We start from the raw sequence: 14,560 nt of genomic DNA, 5'->3' as shown, positions 1-14,560 counted from the left end.
GAGGAGGGAGGTCAGGTCAATGAGGTCAGGTGTGAGGTAAGGTGAGGGAGGGAGGTCAGGTGTGAGGTAAGGTAGCGGGGAGATCAGGTGTGAGGTAAGGTGTGAGAGGTCAGGTGTGAGAATTAAGGTGAGGAGGGTCAGGTGTGAGTAGGTGAGGAGGGAGGTCAGGTGTGAGGCAAAAGGTGAGGAGGGAGGTCAGGTGTGAGGTAAGGTAGCGAGGGAGGGCTAAACAGCAGCAGACGACCTCACCTGACAGACAAGCTGGACAATTGACCAGGCACATAACATATAATACTCCCACACGACTGTAACTCATTACCATGAGTAGGTCGCACACACACACACACACACACACACACACACACACACATACACACACACACACACACACACACACAGATAGCGCGCCACACTAGCTAAAATTATCTGGCCCAGGTATTAGCTTTTAATTAGGGCAGATACGTCTCATTACCAAAGTTAACTTGCTTCCCTTAATTACACACGCCGAAATCCCCGATCCCTTACACAGTTATTCGCTAATTATAGGATTCACAAATAACTTGGAAGGATTTGCTAATCACTGGAAGGACTTACCATTCAACTTGCCTTTCCTTTCAGCAGGATTGGTTTACCAATCTCTGTGATCTAGCCCCTTACAGATTAGTTAAGCACCCAAAGGGATTAGTTCACCACCATACGATTAGCCAGTCACCTCAGGAGTCGCTATTCACCCCAGCAGGAACTTAACCAGGCGTGAGATGGGTGCTGATAACACACACACACACGCGCACACACACACACACACACACACGCACACACACACACACACACACACACACACACACACACACACGAGACAGTAAACAAACTTCCTCCTCTTCTGTGGTTCACTACCATTACTACCACCATCACCGCCACCATTACTACCACCATCACCACCACCACCATTATTACCACCATCACCACTTCCATTACTACCACCATCACCACCACCATTACTACCACCATCTCCACCACCATTACTATCCGCCATCACCACCACCATTACTACCACCATCACCACCACCACCATTACCACCACCATCGCACGCACCATTACTACCACCATCACCACTTCCATTACTACCACCATCACCGCACCATTACTACCACCATCTCCACCATTACCATCATCACCACCACCATTACTACGCACCATCTACCACCACCATTACACTTTACCACCATCACCACTTCCATTACTACCACCATCACCACCACCACCATTACTACCACCATCACCACCACCACCATTACTGCCGCCATCACCACCACCATTACCACCACCATCACCACCACCACCACCATTACTACCACCATCACCACCACCATTTTGCCGCAAATACTTACCACCCACCATTACTGCCACCAAAATCACCCACCACCCACCATTGCCTACCCACCATCCACCACTTCCATTACTGCACCACCACCACCATTACTTCCACCATCATCACCACCACCATTACTACCACCATCACCCCCTAACAAGTCCAGCCAGGACAGACCATAAAGGCGGACACTCTTACTTCGCCATTGGGGAACGACAAATATGGAATGTGAAACAATTGAATATTTCTTCTTTCTTTCATCATTACATTCTTCCCTTCCTCGTATATTTTCTCTTTTAGTATTTTTCCTTGTCTCTGTTAGGTATCATCATCTTTCCTTCTTCTTCCTCTCACTTTCATCTTTTATTTACCTGCATATCATTTTTCCTCCTTTATCCACACGTCTTCTCTCTCTCTCTCTCTCTCTCTCTCTCTCTCTCTCTCTCTCTCTCTCTCTCTCTCTCTCTCTCTCTCCTACCACACAACATTACGTCACCAAGCGTCATCATTACTTAACACGTCGCCTCACAGGTCTGGCGAGAGAGGTCAGAGGTCAAAGTTGTCAGTAAAAATCTTGACGACCAATAGGAAGGAGCTATCCATATAGACAACAATCCAATATGAAGATTTCCACCAATCAAAATCACTTTTAACTGACAATGCTTGAAGTAAATCTTGATAGCGGATACTTTCGTTGCATATAACCGATAAAGCAAATCAAGACTAATTGACAGCAAATTACCCAAATCGGATGGCTGCTATGAAACTAATAATAGACCAATCAAGCACAAAACTGGTTTGAGGTTTTGGTTTGGGCTAGGTTAGGATTAGATTGAACTATGCAGCAGCAGGTACACTATAGGTAGACTACAGGTGGGTGAGCTACAGGTGAATTACAGGTACAGATAGGTAGATTACAGGTAGGTAGACTACAGGTAGACTACAGGTACAGATAGGTAGACTACAGGTGTGGTAAAGGTGGATTATAGTCACTGTTTCCGCCGCCTGACCCAATGAGATTCTGGAAATGGACATTGGATATTCACAGAACTTTTACCTGGTGGGCGGGAAGCTGTGTGTGTGACTCTGAATCACATTTATTTCAGTAGTGATATTTGTTTCATTTTACGTTCTCTCTCCATAACACACACACACACACACACGTTCACACACAACAAACACACACACACACGTTCACACACACAAACACACACACGTTCACACACACACACACACACGTTCACACGCACACACACACACACACACGTTCACACACACACACACACACACGTTCACACACATTCACACACACACACACACACAACAAACACGTAAAAACAACACAGCATCATTAAACACAATCACTAGTGAGGTTAAATACACCAAAATTGATAAGGACACAAGTCTAATAGGCCCCAGCAGTCCTATTAGACATACCTATACGACTGTCAAAATTGGGGCACATTAAGACACGAGACAGATTAAAATTGAGGCCCATTAATATTAGAATATTAACAGTAGGAGCCATTAACAGTAGGAGCCATTATGCGCGGCTCCATCATTAAGTATTAAAATAGTTTTGCGACAATTAGGTCCTGGGGTCACACAGCACAATGCATCTTAATTTACACTCCCTCGAGGACGTAGAGTGAGGGGCGGTATGATAGAGAGGTGTATAAATGGAAGTTACCGGCTAAACAAAGGTGACCATAAGCAAAGGTACTCAAACTATCAAGCAAGAGCGAACTCGTAACAATGGTTTTAAATTAAAAAATTTTGATTTAGGCGCGAAATAGGTAAACACTGGTTTTGGAAACAGAGTAGTGGATGGAGTGGAACAAGTTACCAAATATCATCATTAACTCGAATACGCTGGATAGCTTCAAACACAGGTTGGATGGATATAGGGTAGGGTTGGGTGTAAACAGGACTGCCAGGATGAGCCAATAGGCCGCTGCAGTTTCCTCCATTGTTATGTTCTTAATCTATTACAAAATCTTCACTAATGATATAGACTAGTGTTTTGTTTGAGTCATGTTGTTGTTGTTGTTGTTGTTTGATGTTTTGTGGTGGTGGTAAGTGGTAGGTCATCCGACGGTGTAGTGTGGTGGTGGGTCTGTCATTCTGGGCCCAGCCAGGATTCGAACCCTACACATACCGGTAGAGATATACACACGTCTACACTATACCACCACCAAACTCATTATATACTCTTCCATTAATAGCAAATAATTAAAAATACAACCAATCCTTCGCACAAACCGGAAGATAAAAGTCTGTAAACCTCGTGTTTACTTCTGCAGCGTCTTGTGGTACTCGGGGGCCTTTTAGGGCAATACTCCGCCCACTCAGGTGACGTAACTGCTTCATCTTCACTATCATTATCACCATCACTGACCTATGTTCGCTTACGCTTAACCGCCATTTGGGTGCAGGTGGTTTTAGGTTCGTAATCGTTTGTCACATGAGCCTCGGTACGCAGGGACAAGGCTGACCACGTCTGACCATTCAACAAACCACAAATTTATTACGACACAAGGCACTTATATATCACGTGGTCACCTGTTATATGTTGCTCTGGTTACTTATGTACCTTTAAATGTATATAAAGTTGTGTTATTTACCTTCAATAACATCTAAATAACGTGAAATACACACGCCACGACCGTCCACCATCTCATTACTGACACAAACTGCCTCCCTAATCCAAAGGAAGGTAGAGTAAGGAAACTCATCTCCCCATACAGCTGCGTGCCGCCATAAAGTAGCATCAAATCACTAACTGGGCACCAAGTAGTTGGGTCGGTCACCAATAGATAGCGCCATCGTCGCGTGAGTGTCGTCTCTATAACAAAGACTGTGTTTTGGTATATGACGTCATCTGGCTGGAACGTGAAGAGTTACAGGGAAATGACTCCACGCTGTGTTGGACAAGAAAAGCCACAGACATTTAAAAATTCATCCTTTCTGAGGGACGTTTTATAAATGATAATGAGGTTAAGGTTTTTCTTCATGAATAGATAAATGAAGTATAAATAAATATATAAATATAAATATACCAGATACCAGATTATAAATACGCCAAGGTTGGCGCTAGTTATGCCGCTATACAGCATCTTTTCGTTTTCTATGAATACTTCCTTAGTTATGTCGGTCAGCTAGATGGCGCAGAGAGCAACGTCACTGATAAACACACGCAAATTAAAGGAACTTGAGTTTCCTTACTCTACCTTCCCCTTGTTCTAATGTTTTTCCGATGATACGACTCACGTCATTGGTTGGTTGGGGAAAAAATGGTGGATCAGGCCAGCCAATGACAACGAGGCCGCGGCTTGTCAGGGTATAGTGAACGATAACGATAACAATTTAGAGTTAGAGATAAGAGATAACAATTACGAGTAAGAGTAAGAATAAGAGTAAATTAAGAATGCGTGTGTTATTAAGGCAGTGATAGCTGTAGTTCCACATACAACATATACAACACACACATACACACACACACACACACACACACACACACACACACACACACACACACACACACACACACACACACACACACACACTATCAGATAGAAAAATACACAACAACTATTAACTTCATTATAAAACGTAACTAGAAATATACACAAATAAACAGAGAGAGAGAGAGAGAGAGAGAGCATCAAATTGAAATCACCAGCGATAACTAGCACCACACCAGAACCACACACCACACTTCCCACTACATCCACCACCACACGACCACATCACCACATCACCACCACACCCCCACTACATCACCACCACACGACCACATCACCACATCACCACCACACCCCCCCACTACATCACCACCACACCACCCCACACCACATCACCACCACACCCCCACTACATCCCCACCATCCACGACCACATCACCACATCACCACCACCCACACACTACATCACCACCACACCACCCCACACCACACATCCACCACCCACACCCCCCACTACATCACCATCACGACCACATCACCACATCACCACCCACCCCGCATCACCACCACACCACCCCACCACATCACCACTACATCACCACCACACCCACACTACATACCACCACACACCCCACCACATCACCCACCACACACCCCACTCACATCACCATCACGACCACATCACCCACATCACCACCACACCCACACTACATCACCCACCACACCACCCCACACCACATCACCACTACATCCACCACCACACCCACACTACATCACCACCACACCACCCCACACCACATCCACCACTACATCACCACACCCACGCTGCCATCACCACCACACCACCCCACCACATCACCACTACATCCACCACCACCCCCACTACGTCACCACCACACCACCCCACACCCATCCCTTTTCATCACCACCACACCCACACTACATCACCACCACCACCCCATACCACATCACCACTACATCACCACCACACCACACTACATCACCACCACCACCCCACACCACATCACCACTCACATCACCACCACACCCACACTGCATCACCACCACCACCCCACACCACATCACCACTACATCACCACTACACCACACCCACCCCACTACATCACCCACCACGCACCCTGCATCACCACCACCACCCCACACCACATCACCACCACCCCATACCACATCACCACCCCACCACATCACCACCCACCCACCCATCACCACCACACCAACCCACAACACATCACCACCACACGCCACATCACCACCACACCCACACTACATCACCACCACACCACCCCACACCACATCACCACCACACCACCCACACCACATCCGCACACCACCCACACCACATCACCACCACCCTACACCATCACCACCACACCACCCCCACTTCCATCACCACCACACCACCCACACCACATCACTACCACCCATACCACATCACCACCCCGCTACATTACCACCACACCACCCACTACATCACCACCCCACCACCCCACACCACATCACCACCCTGCACCACATTCACCACCACACCACCCCACACTCATCCTGCCACCACCACCCACGTACACTGCCCCACTGCATCCACACCACACCACCCCACCACCACCCACACCACATGCCACCTACACCACATCACCACCACACCACCCACACTACATCACCACCCCACCACCACTACACAACCACCACACCGCCGTATATAACAGAATGGTGAACAGAAACCAAAGCAGCTGTCACACTGAACATCATACGATCAATACCACACACACTCTCTCTCTCTCTCTCTCTCTCTCTCTCTCTCTCTCTCTCTCTCTCTCTCTCTCTTAAGATTAACCACAGTAACGCTATCCTGGGTGGTTAGGTTAGGTTAGGTTAGGGTTAGGTTGGGTTGGGTGGGATTGGGATTAGGTTAGGTTAGGTGGTGGCACTCAGGGTACAGACGTCATAAGCCCTATATTCCCTAGCATTACCAGCCCTCAATAGCCCTCCCTCCTCCCATCATCAGCAAGCAGCCCTCTCTTGGCCCAGACCCACTCAAGCAAATGTGCGAATGTTCTTTGGGTTATTGGCAGCCATAGTCCTCAGGGGGAGGGAGGGAGGAAGGAGAAAGCTAGTGGTGTCTCACTTGATAGGATTATTATGGTAACAGGGTTGCTTGGCCACCACCACCACTACCACTGCACCACTACTACCACCACCCATATACCACCACCGCGCTGCTACCACTACTACTACCACCACCACCACTACTACCACCACCGCACTACCACCACCACTACTACCACCACCACCACTACTACCACCACCACCTACTACTACCACTACTACCACCACCACCACTACTACCACTACTACCACTACTACCACTACTACCACTACCACTACTACCACTACTACCTACCACCACCACCACTACTACCACTACTGCCACTGCTGCTACTGCCACTACTGCCACTGCCACCACTGCCACTGCCACCACTACTGCCACTACCACCACCACTACTACCGCTACTGCCACTGCTGCTACTGCCACTGCTGCCACTGCTACCACTGCCACTGCTACCTGCTGCCACTGCACCGCCACTGCTGCACTGCTGCCGCTGCTGCTACTGCCACTACTGCCACTGCCACCACTGCCACTGCTACCTGCTACCGCTACCACCACCACTACTGCCACTACTACCACTGCTACTACTGCCACTACTGCCACTACTGCCACTGCCATACTGCCACTACTGCACCACTACCACCACCACCACTCACTGCCACTGCTACCACTGCTACTGCCACTGCTGCCGCCTGCCGCCACTGCCACTGCCACTGCTGCCACTGCCACCACTGCTACTGCCACTACTGCCACTACAGCCACCACCACCACCGCTGCTACCACTACTACCACCACCACCACCGCTACTGCTACCACTACTACTACCACCACCACCACTACTACCACTACTACCACTACTACCACCACCACCACTACTACCACTACTACACTACTACCACCACCGCGCACCGCTGCTGCACTACTACCACCGCCACCACTACCACTACCACCACCACCGATACCACTACCTGCCACCACTACCACTACCACCACTACTACAACCACCACTACCACCACTACCACTACCACCACAACCACCACCACCACTACCACTACTACAACCACCTACACAAGAGAGATAGGTTCTCATATTACCAGTTAGGGAGAAAATTTTATTTAGGTTAGGTTAGGTTAGATTACGTTAGGTTACGTTGAGTTGGGTTAAAATATTCCATAATAATGCATCAGTTTACCTTCGTTGGCAATCCATTAATTATGGACTTAATTTATTATCAATATTTTTTTACGTAAATATATCAACTCTCTCTCTCTCTCCTCTCTCTCTCTCTCTCTCTCTCTCTCTCCTCTCTCTCTCTCTCTCTCTCTCTCTCTCTCCCCCCTTTTCTCTGTCTATCATCGGCCTGTCTGTCTCTCACTCTCCTCACTGTCCTCTCTCTCTCCTCTCTCACACACCTGTTACATCCTGCCACAACAGCAGCGAGGTCAAAACACCTGACTCTCGGCCTGCTGTTTACTTTACCTGATTGAAGGTTTGGCCAGTCAACAGCAAAATTGGCCCAGGTAGTTGGCCAGTCGAAAAGCCAAGTGGCCCAGATAGTTGGCCAGTCAACAACAAATTGGCCCAGATGGTTGTGATCAGCATCAAGAAGTGGCCCAGGTAGTTGGCCAGTCAACATGAAGTGGCCCAGATAGTTGGCCAGTCAGCATGAAGTGGCCCAGATAGTTGGCCAGTCAGCGTAAGTGGCCCCAGATGGTTAGCCACTCTTAATGAATCACCCTCCCCTTCCCCACCCCAGTCACCTTTCTATGAAAAAGACACACACACACACACACACACACACACACACACATACACACACACACTACAGGATAAACTACAGGTATTTTTTGTAACCTTCACTGTATACAAAAAGTAAAAATAAAAGCCAAAAAGCAAACATGAAACAAAAAACCTGCAACACCCGGGAGTGTTTTACACAGAGTGTTTTACCTGGAGTGTTTTACCTGAGTGTTTTTACCTGAGTGTTTTTACCTGAGTGTTTTACCTGAGTGTTTTGAGGGTTTTACCTGAGTGTTTTACCTGAGTGTTTTACCTGAGTGTTTTACCTGCGGTGTTTTACCTGGAGTGTTTTACCTGGAGTGTTTTACCTGAGTGTTTTACCTGAGTGTTTTTGCGAGTGTTTTTACCTGAGTGTTTTTACCTGAGTGTTTTACAGGTGTTTTTACCTGAGTGTTTTTACCTGAGTGTTTTACCTGAGTGTTTTACACCAGGTGTTTTTACCTGGAGTGTGCCTGAGTGTTTTACCTGGTGTTTTTTACCTGAGTGTTTTACCTGGAGTGTTTTACCTGGAGTGTTTTACCTGAGTGTTTTTACCTGGAGTGTTTTGCAGGTGTTTTACAGGAGTGTGTTTTACCTGAGTGTTGCCTGAGGGTTTTACCTGGAGTGTTTTACAAGGTGTTTTACCTGAGTGTTTTACCTGGGTGTTTTTGCCTGAGTGTTTTACCTGAGGGTTTTACCTGAGTGTTTTTACCTGAGTGTTTTACCTGGGTGTTGTTTTACCTGAGTGTTTTACCTGAGTGTTTTACCTGAAATTAACTTTACACACAAGGTGTTTTACCTGAGTGTTTTACCTGAGTGTTTTTTTACCTGGGGGTTTACCTGAGGGGTTTTTACCTGAGTCATTTTACCCCTGAGGGTTTTTGCCTGAGTGTTTTTACCTGGCAACCCTACTGTGGGCAAGGAGAGAGAGAGAGGAGGGAGGACTAATCAGCCTCACTTGGACACAGACAGATCCCACAAGGTCTCTCTCTCTCTCTCTCTCTCTCTCTCTCTCTCTCTCTCTCTCTCTCTGGTCCCTACACGGGATGGAGCTGCCAAATTTATTAACAAAAGGTGAAGCATATTATATACGTGCAGCCAATCATCGTCAATACGAGCCTGGCACCAGTGACCAATTGGAAAGCTAAAGAGAAAGACCATTGACCAATCAGAACCTAGAAGGATATCTATGACCAATCACGAGGAAGTGTGTGAGGGGTTAAAGCCGACAGACAGACAGTACGTAGTTGTTGAAGTGTAAATACGTTTTGTGTGTGTGTGTGTGTGTGTGTGTGTGTGTGTGTGTGTGTGTGTGTGTGTATTATTAATGATGATATTGATAATGTGTGTGTGTGTGTCACATATGGCTGTGTGTGTCGATATTGTGTATATGCATCTGTCTGTCTGTCTGTATCACCAAGACCTACACCAGAAGGTGACATGATCAGGGGCATGGCGGGGACGATCTCAACCAGCCACCAGAGAAGAGGAAGCAGGGGCCATATCAGATGAGCGTTGACGGGTAGCGAGGGGCATGTAAGGTATTGTGGGCGTCGTAAGGCGTGGCGGAGCATGAGACGACCCACGCCCTCACCATCCGGATCCTCTACACTCCAGCAACAAGACGACTGCCCCGGGCGCCACCACCGTCACTGCGGGAAAAAGATGAACTAATGAACAGTCGTTTCTACCATGTTTTACCTCATGCAGTTAAGTGACACACACACACACACACACACACACACACACACACACACACACACACAGGCTTCGATCCACGGCTTCACTCATTATAAAAGAACCTTTATCCCCAGCCATTTGTAAGGGACCGTGGCTGCCTTACCTACCTCCCTTAAGCTACTCTTATTGATTCTACCTTCAGCAACAAAGACCAATGTGTGTGTGTGTGTGTGTGTGTGTGTGTGTGTGTGTGTGTGTGTGTGTGTGTGCGTGTGTGTGTAGGGGAGTAAGTAATGTTAGAGGTAGAGAAAATATCTCACTCTCTCTCTCACCACCCCCCCTCTCCACTCTCTCTCCACACCCCCTCTCTCCTCTCTCACCACCCACCCCCCCCCTCTCTCACTCTCTCTCTCACCCCCCCCTCTCTCACTCTCTCACCCACCCCCTCTCTCACTCTCTCTCTCCACCACCCCGTCACTCTCTCTCTCACCACACCCCTCCCCTCTCTCACTCTCTGCTTTAATAAGCAGTTTAAAGACTCCAACCCCTACCACCCACCAGGTCTTACAGTGAGTCATGATAACTTTCCTTCTTCACCAGTCGCCAATTACTGTTTTGTTCTGTGTTGCTTCCCGAGGTTGTAAATAAAACGTGTAATCTTGTTTCGTGTCTGTCAGTTTCTTAAGTTCTTTCGTTTTATTTATTTTTGTTCTTTTTGTTGTTCCACATTTTAAGAGTTTTGATAATGGTGTAGAATTGGAGTATTTGTGGTGATGGTGGTGATGATGAGTGATGATGTAATTGGTGATGGTAGTGATGATGGTGAGTAGTGATGATGGTGGTGATGATGGTGGTGATGATGATGGTGGTGATGATGAGTGGTGATGATGAGGTGGTGATGATGATGATGAGTGATGATGATGAGTGGTGATGATGGTATTGATGATGATAGTAGTGATAGTGGTGATAGTGATGGTGATAGTGGTGATGATGATGATGGTGATGATGATGATGATGGTGATGATGATGATGGTGATGATCATGATGATCATGGTATTAACAACGGCAACAACAACAACAACAACAACAACAACAACAACAACAACAACAACAGCAGCAATAATAATATTTATAAAGAAGAAGAAGAAGAAGAAGAAGAAGCTGTGAGAAAGCACAAGGTAGAGAAGAGGAGAAGAGGAGAGAAGAGGAGAGGAGCAGCAGGGAACTCAAACTTGTTGATTTTCCACTAACTTTCTTTTCGTTTTTCACACACACACACACACACACACACACACACATATCTTCCAGGACCAGAGACTCTACAAGACGTCCAGCCCCTCAAGAGCCCCTCCCCTCCCTGCCCCATTAGCCCATGTTTCAAATTTCCTAACTCATTGTGTGAGATGGTAGTGGAACTGTCTCTCTCTTACGTCTGTCTGTCTGTCTATCTGTTTCTCTCTCTCTCCTTGTTTTCTCTCTCTCTCTCTCTCTCTCTCTCTCTCTCTCTCTCTCTCTCTCTCTCTCTGTTGGTCTTCTGTGTGTGTGTGTGTGTGTGTGTGTGTGTGTGTGTGTGTGTGTGTGTGTGTGTGTGTGTGTGTGTGTGATGATGATGATGATGATGATGATGATGATGATATGTATTATTGTGTGTGTGTGTGTGTGTGTGTGTGTGTGATTAAGACAGGTAAGAGACAGGCGGAGATTGGGACAGGTGTGATGAATTGGAAGCTTTACCTGATAGATAGATAGATAGATCGATAGATAGATAGATACATAGATATATTGATAGATACACGAACAGGCAGACAGACAGACAGACACACACACAGGCAGACAGACGGAACGGGCACACAGACAGACAGACAGACAGATGAACACACACACACACACACACAGGAGCAGACAGACAGACAGACACACAGACAGACACACAGACTGAGCCGAGGAGCAGACAGACAGATGAACAGACAGACAAACAGACAGACAGACAGACAGATAGATAGACAGACAGACAGATACAGCAGACAGGAAGAGGAAGGGACGGGTTATAGTGAGTATTTGTCAGAAAAATAATAACACGATTCTAAAAATATCATCCCACACACAACACTCGCCCTGCCTCCTCTCTCTCCCCTCACTGTCCCTCACCCTCTCCCTCACCCTCTCCCTCACTCTCCTCACACTCTCCCTCACACTCTCCCTTACCCTCTCCCTCACCCTCTCCTCACACTCTCCCTCACACTCTCCCTCACCCTCTCCCTCACCTCTCCTCACCCTCTCCCTCACCCACCCCTTCCTCACTCTCCTCACACTCTCCCTCACACTCTCCTTACACTCTCCCTCACCCTCTCCCTCACCCTCTTCCTCCACCTCTCCCTCACCCTCTCCCTCACCCTCCCTCACACTCTCTCCTCACCCCTCCTCCCTCACCCCTCTCTCCCTCACCTCTCCTCACTTCTCCCTCACACCCCTTCCCATCCCCGTTCTCTACCTGGTTAGTTTTCTTTATTAACTGTCACCCCTCTCTCTCTCTCTCTCTCTCTCTCTCTCTCTCTCTCGTTCATCCCAGGTAATTAGTTTAAATGTGTGTAATTATAAATGCAGTAGGTATTTAAAATATTTCAGGTAAAGTAAAATTCTTGTCATGGCGAGTCAACACTTTCTTGTCTCAGCTCTCTCAGATTTTTCTTAACAAAACCCATGAGAACTGTAAGCCGGGGGGAGGGCGAGAGGGAGGGGAGGGGCAGGGGAGGCAGAGGCGAGGAGAGGAGCGAGGTTAATCTCAACTCACTCTCCCAAAATATGCTTGAAGGAGAAGGTGTGTTGCTGAGGAGACTGGTAGAGCCTCAGAGTCTGTACCTTTTTAAGCTTTCCTCACAAGATTAAGGTGTAGGAAGGTTTCTATTTGCCTCCCACTTCATTACTCAACACAAAAACCTCCTCCAATAATATCAACGTGATATTTGACCCTAAGACTGGACAGTGACACACACACACACACACACACACACACACACACACACACACACACACACACACACACGCGCACACACACACACACACACACACACACACACACACACACACACACACACACGCGCGCGCGCACCACACACACACACACGCGCACACACACACACACGCACGCAAACACGCGCACACACACACACACACACACACACACACAAATGGTTGGGAGAACATTTGCCTGTCGTTCTCTCCATAAAAATATCAATTATGTATGAAGAAGATGGATCGTCCAGGCGCTGCACCCTAAGTCTTTCGTACTGGCGCTGCTGTTCTGGTAATAAAATACTGCTAATGCCATAACAGACTGCCTTTGCTGACAGGACTCGGGCGAACGTTCGTCTGACTTTAATTCACAGAGTATCGATATAGGAACAGGAGCATTACACTATTTGTTGAGTGCTGGTATGGTTGAAATGACTGCTCGGGGCTGGCGCTGCTGATTGCTCGTATATAGCTGTAGAATTACTCGAGCAAACGTTGGAGTCTTTACGATTTTGAGAGAAACACAACTTGAGGTGATAATTTTATTAAGTGAGGCGTGAGGTAGAGTGCAGGTGTGACATTGATGATACGGTATTAATCAATATTCAGCTCAATATAAATATTAACCAACAAATCAACACCACACACACACACACACACACACACATAGTCACATAAAGCTTTCCATAAGCAAAATTGGCTTCCAGGTGTAAGACGTTGGCCTTAAAGTTATTAGGAGGGGAGCAGGTGGGAAGCTTCTCTCTCTCTGTTACCTGGGCGGGAGACACCTGGGGCAACACTACAGGTGGGAGGTTGGGATTGGGTTTGCAGGTTTTGTCAAATGGGCGGTGAGGGCGTGAGGGTACAGGCAGCTGACTAGACCATAAAAGTGAAGTCCCATCTAAAAGTCTACGGTCGCGCCCACCCATGTTTCACCCCACTGCGTGTGTGGAATAATAATAATAATTAACGGTTTTATTGAAGAAGCATAGCGGCCGGAAGGCTGAAAATATAATTACATAATTGGGTAATGGGTCTCTTGATTTACAAATGATGTACAAGTAACATAAATGATACAAATATGATATATAATAATTAGGTGTTGATAATTTTCCAATGGTTGGGACTG

General features: G+C 47.3%; 1 protein-coding gene across 3 annotated transcripts in view; it reads right to left on the bottom strand.

Annotated features, from left to right (window-relative positions):
• Nucleotides 1-10,298: 10,298 nt before the first annotated feature.
• The window catches only part of LOC121871371, a 69,093-nt gene continuing 64,831 nt past the window's right edge, over nt 10,299-14,560 (bottom strand). For all 3 annotated transcript variants that reach the window (XM_042373592.1, XM_042373590.1, XM_042373591.1), the window contains exon 3: nt 10,299-10,391. In XM_042373592.1, coding sequence (XP_042229526.1) covers nt 10,330-10,391 — 62 coding nt within the window. In that variant the 3' untranslated portion in view covers nt 10,299-10,329. The remainder of the gene's footprint in view (nt 10,392-14,560) is intronic.

The sequence above is a fragment of the Homarus americanus genome, unplaced genomic scaffold (assembly GCF_018991925.1).
Source record: "Homarus americanus isolate GMGI-L3 unplaced genomic scaffold, GMGI_Hamer_2.0 scaffold45698, whole genome shotgun sequence".
In the NCBI taxonomy this organism is placed as follows: Eukaryota; Metazoa; Arthropoda; class Malacostraca; order Decapoda; family Nephropidae; genus Homarus; species Homarus americanus.
This window is presented reverse-complemented; position numbering and strand designations above follow the sequence as displayed.